Here is a 6,000-nt window from a genome sequence, read left to right as displayed (position 1 = left end):
CTCCTCTAGCTTATCTCTCCACACTTCAGGCTCTCTGCCTTTATTCCTGATGAAGGGCTTTTGCCCGAAACGTCGATTTTGCTGCTCGTTGGATGCTGCCTGAATTGCTGTGCTCTTCCAGCACCACTAATCCAGAATCTGGTTTCCAGCATCTGCAGTCATTGTTTTTACCGAGACAATTTATACACTCATGAAGTTGATGTTGCTTTAACTGTATTTGTTGTTGCTCTTACTGTATTTCTGCTGGCTGGGAAAGCTATTAGTCAGATGTGTGCAGATTCAACATTCTGTAGGTTTAGGTACTAGAGCAGGAAATCAACAGCATGATGGACAATGAACACAAAATATTGGAATATAAGTAAGAAAAGGCTATGATCAAATGTAGAGTGCTTTAATTGGGCTGCCTTTGGTGATATTATGGACTCATTTTCAGCACAGAACGAGGTCATTCAGCCCATCAGGCTCATTCTGGTTCCATGTGAAGGATTCCACTCAATTAAACTCCCCTGTTTGGATGTGTACAGTTTTGATCAAAACAAAAAAGAAGACATTTGGAATTAAAGACAGTACAGAGCAACCAAAAGTCTAATTCCATAGTGTTCGATGTCTGTGTTTCAGGAAAAAATGGAGAAGCTTTAGCTTTTAGGTCTTGAAAAGGGACACCCAAGAGAGAAGTCTAATGGAATAAATGTAAGATTATGGATTATAGAAAAAGAAGTTTAAAGTAACCATGCAAGTCCATTTTCCTTTAACAATTGTTTTAGAAGTCAGACTACCATGCAGTGACTTTGTTAAGATTTATGTAATTTAAATTTCCAGATTATTCTCAATATGCAACTCCAGAACCAAAAACATCCACAGGCGATGGAAACCATTTACCAGTGGTGGAAACTATTCATTTCTCAGGTAATTCCAGGATGAAATTTCTTTCATTAATAATTAAGAATATTTGTCGTGCAAGTCTACTTTGCTGCAGCATTTAATTGTACTGTATAGATCATTTAGGCAATTGTCAAAGTTAGCAACCACAAGGAGTATTTTCTTAAATATTCTTTCTTAAACTATAATTGTTTATGATATTGAATTAGATATCAAGTTAAAATTAAAATTCCTTAGCATGCACGAGGTAAGGACTTGATAAAACATAATTATTTAAAAATCACATTTGTATAGTTTTTAATTCAGGCATCAGTAGTTAGCTGGTGTTATAAATAAAAATATTTACCATCAAGATGAAAATATAAAAATTCAAATTTAAACATGAGGATGGAGAATTCCAGACTGAAAAAAATGATGGACTGATTAAATTTCCTTGTACAACTAGGTTAGAGGCTGAATGTTCCAGTCTCCTGAAGGTGAGTTTGCATCATAGAAGAGAGATGTCCCCATAAGATTCTGTTGGTGCCATACTGCAGTCTGTCTGCCCACCCCGTCCTGTTTACAATTTAAATGGGCAGTGGGCAAAGCTTCAGGTGGTTCTTTGGCCCTCATGCCAAATAACCTCCAATTAACTGGCCCCTTAAGAGCATCTTTCAATTTTGTAGCTGGAAAGCAGAATCGTGATGGTTTGGAAGCTGGATTGGTTAGCCTATTGAGACCTCAGCTGGGAAAGGATGTGGCTATCTCCTTCACAGGGTTCCTTTCCTGAAGGTAAGTCACCTCAAGGGCCACCCATTCTGGGTGTCTTCCCACAACCCTGTGCACTTTAGCCTTCAGCATCTTTCCACTTCCCAACACTCCCCTTGGGCTTCATATCTTGGTTATATTGAGAAATGATCTGCCATTCTCCTGCTGGCTTCTCTTCTTCAGGGAGTGATTTGTTGTTTGATAGATCCTCAACCCAATCACATTGATGTAAGGTACATCAAAAGTATCAAAAGTAGCTTGCTGTCTCCATCCTCCTTTTAGGTTCAGATCTAAGGGGCGTGATCCCCCATAATAATGTGGCAAAGGAAATCCACATAGCAGTCTAACGAGAACGGGCTTTTTTCTTCAATAAGATGTAGTTTATTGAATGCTAGCAAGCAGGTAGAAATTACAATGGGATATAATGTTATTACTGATAGAATACTTGTGACTGAGTTAGTAGGTTTATCACCTTCACAATCCAAAGCAGTTCTCTCACCCAAATCAATATGATTTCATGAAATTGAGTGAGAGAATAGGGCCCTCAAAGATCAGCAAGGTGGCCTTTGTGTGGAGCCGCGGAAAATGGGGGGATACGAAACGAGTATTTTGCATCAGTGTTTACTGTGGAAAAGAATATGGAAGATATAGAAAGTAGCGAAATAGATGGTGAAACCTTGCAAGATGTCCATATTACAGAGGAGGAAGTGCTGGATGGCTTGAAACGCATAAAGGTGGATAAATCCCCAGGACCTGATCAGGTGTACCTTAGAACTCTGTGGGAAGCTAGAGAAATGATTGCTGGGCCTCTTGCTGAGATATTTGTATCATCGATAGTCACAGGTGAGATGCCAGAAGACTGGAGCTTGGCTAATGTGTTGCCACTCTTTGAGAAGGGTAGAAAGGACAAGCCAGGGAACTATAGACCAGTGAGCCTGACGTTGGTGATGGGCAAGTTGTTGGAGGGAATCCTGAGGGACAGGATGTACATGTATTTGGAAGGGCAAGGGCTGATTAGGGATAGTCAACATGGCTTTGTCTGTGGGAAATCCACCACAAATTCACCTGCACCTCCACACACATCATTTATTGCATCCGCTGCACCTGATGTGGTCTCCTCTATATTGGGGAGACAGGCCACCTACTTGCGGAACGTTTCAGAGAACACCTCTGGGACACCTGGCCTAACCAACCTAACCACCCCGTGGCTCAACACTTCAACTCCCCCTCCCACTCCACCAAGGACATGCAGGTCCTTGGACTCCTCCATCGCCAGACCATAGCAAAACGATGGTTGGAGGAAGAGCGCCTCATCTTCCGCCTAGGAACCCTCCAACCACAAGGGATGAACTCAGATTTCTCCAGTTTCCTCATTTCCCCTTCCCCCACCTTGTCTCAGTCAAATCCCTCAAACTCAGCACCGCCTTCCTAACCTGCAATCTTCTTCCTGACCTCTCCGCCCCCACCTTGACCTCCTTCCATCTATCGCATTTCCAACGTCCCTCCACCAAGCCCCTCCTCCCTACCTTTTATCTTAGCCTGCTGGACACACTTTCCTCATTCCTGAAGAAGGGCTCATGCCCGAAACGTCGATTCTCTTGCTCCTTGGATGCTGCCTGACCTGCTGTGCTTTTCCAGCAACACATTTTTAGCTCTGATCTCCAGCATCTGCAGTCCTCACTTTCTGCACGTGGGAAATCATGTCTTACAAACTTTGTTGAGTTTTTTGAAGAAGTAACAAAGAGGATTGATGAGGGCAGAGCAGTAGATGTGATCTATATGGACTTCAGTAAGGCGTTTGACAAGGTTCCCCATGGGAGACTAATTAACAAGGTTAGATCTCACGGAATAAAGGGAGATCTAGTCATTTGGATACAGAACTGGCTCAAAGGTAGAAGACAGAGGTGGGGGTGGAGGGTTGTTTTTCAGACTGGAGGCCTGTGACCAGTGGAGTACCACAAGAATCAGTGCTGGGTCCTCTACTTTGTGTCATTTACATAAACAATTTGGATGCTAGCATAAGCGGTACAGTTAGCAAGTTTGTAGATGACACCAAACTTGGAGGTGTAGTGGACAGCGAAGAAGATTACCTCAGATTACAACAGGATCTTGATCAGATGGGCCAAAGTGACTGATGGAGTTTAATTCGGATAAATGCGAGGTGCTGCATTTTAGGAAAGCAAATCTTAGCAGAACTTATGCACTTAATGGTAAGGTCCTAGAGAGTGTTGCTGAACAAAGAGACCTTGGAGTGCAGGTTCATAGCTCCTTGAAAGTGGATTCGCAGGTAGATAGGATAGTGAAGCAGGCGTTCGGTATGCTTTCTTTTCTTGGTCGTGTATTGGGTACAGGGGTTGGGAGGTCATGTTGAGGCTGTACAGGACATTGGTTAGGCCACTGTTGGAATATTGCATGCAGTTCTGGTCTCCTTCCTATCGGAAAGATGTTGCAAAACTTGAATCGGATCAGAAAAGATTTCCAAGGATGTTGCCAGGGGGTTGGAGGATTTGAGCTATAGGGAGAGGCTGAACAGGCTGGGGCTGTTTTCCCTGGAGCTGAGGGGTGACCTTGTAGAGGTTTACAAAATTATGAGGGGCATGGATAGGGTAAATAGACAATGTCTTTTCCCTGGGGTCGGGGAGTCCAGAACTAGAGGAGATAGGTTTAGGGTGAGTGGGGAAAAATATAAAAGGGACCTAAGGGGCAACTTTTTCACGCAGAGGGCGGTACATGTATGGAATGAGTTGCTAGAGGAAGTGGTGGAGGCTGGTACAGTTGCAACATTTAAAAGGCATTTGGATGGGTATATGAATAGGAAGGGTTTGGAGGGATATGGGCTAGGTGCTGGCAGGTGGGACTAGATTGAGTTGGGATATCTGGTCAGCATGGACAGGTTGGATCGAAGGGTCTGTTTCCATGCTGTACATCTCTATGACTCTATGAGTGATGCTTAATACACTTAGTATTAAACCCTGTCAAGGCCATACATCTTATATTGTATCTCTCCTATGATGTTTTCCATTATTTATATTTATACATTAAGATGGATATAATTACACAAGATCTTCCAACATCACCTTCCAAACTATTACATCTAGAATGACAAGGGCAGCAGATACATGAGAACATCACCACCTTCAAGTTCCCTTCCAAGCCACTCACCACCCTAACTTGGAAATATATCACTGTTCCTTCATTGTTGTGGGGTCAAAACCTGTAATTCCTCCCTGAAAGGCATTGTGGATGAACCCACAGAAAGTGGACTGCAGCGGTTCAAGAAGTCAGCTCGCACCACCATATAAGGGCATCTAAGAATTGGCAATAACTGCTGGCCGCAGTTGTGAGATTGGCACCCACATCTCACAAATGAATTAATGCAATACATTTACCACCACCCATTCCCCTTCCTCCCACCACCCCCCAAGTGTCTGTCTTCACAAGTTGAGACAGTCTGATGGTTTCACTTATTTTCAGACATGGAAGACTGGGAGTTCTTTTTACTTGAAGCCCATTCACCTTGATTGTGTTCTTGAGAGTGTGAGGTCTGTAAAGTTCCAGTAAACTGGGAGACCTTTTACCTTGTGAATTTCCTTCACAGAGGATCTCTTTTCTACTGAAGTAGGCAATCACTCCGTTCCATTAACTGGTCACCCTTTAATCTCATAACTTTCCTTCCTGTTTTTTTTTTGCAATATCTTAGATCTCTGAGCCAAACAATCTCTTTTGATCATGTCCTGAATTGATCATGCTATCTCACTGGTGTTTTCCGTGGAATTTTATACAGTCCATCTTCAATCTGTATGAGCAAATCCTTATTGTCAAACTGCCAGCAAATTTGTGAAGAAGCATATGGACACTGAACTTCAACTTATTGGTTGAGTGGGAATCTTGCGTTTTATCCAGACAACATTCTGGCAATAGTACTGAAGACCTGTGCTGCTTCCCTAGCCAAACTGTTCCACTACAGTTTCAACACTGGCATCTACTCAACAATGTGGAAAATTGCCCACGTATGTCCTGTACATAAAAAGCAGGACAAATTCAATCTGGCCAATTACTGCCTCTTCGAGCTTACTGTCAACGGAAGTAAAGTGATGCAAAGTGACATCAATGGTGCTATCAAACAGCACCTGCTGAACAATAACCTGCTTAGTAATGCCTAGTTTGGGTTCCGCCAGGGCCACCCAGTTCCTGACCTTATTACAGCTTAGATCAAACATGGACAAAAGAGCTGAATTCCAGAAGTGAGGTGAGAGGATAGGCCTTGCCATCAAGGCCACATTCAACAGAGTGTGACATCAAGGAGCCCGAGCAAAACTGGAATCAATGGGAACAGGAGTCATCTCCATTGGTTGGTGTCATATCTGGCACATA

The 6,000-nt window shown here is 43.0% G+C and overlaps 1 protein-coding gene across 1 annotated transcript in view; it reads left to right on the top strand.

Moving 5' to 3' along the window:
- The window catches only part of LOC122549047 (embigin-like), a 50,165-nt gene that overhangs the window by 6,124 nt on the left and 38,041 nt on the right, over positions 1-6,000 (top strand). Inside the window, exon 2 of the mRNA XM_043688232.1 lies at positions 820-906. Within this exon, the coding sequence (XP_043544167.1) occupies positions 820-906 (87 nt within the window). The remainder of the gene's footprint in view (positions 1-819; positions 907-6,000) is intronic.

This window comes from Chiloscyllium plagiosum, chromosome 1, assembly GCF_004010195.1.
Source record: "Chiloscyllium plagiosum isolate BGI_BamShark_2017 chromosome 1, ASM401019v2, whole genome shotgun sequence".
In the NCBI taxonomy this organism is placed as follows: domain Eukaryota; kingdom Metazoa; phylum Chordata; class Chondrichthyes; order Orectolobiformes; family Hemiscylliidae; genus Chiloscyllium; species Chiloscyllium plagiosum.
This window is presented reverse-complemented; position numbering and strand designations above follow the sequence as displayed.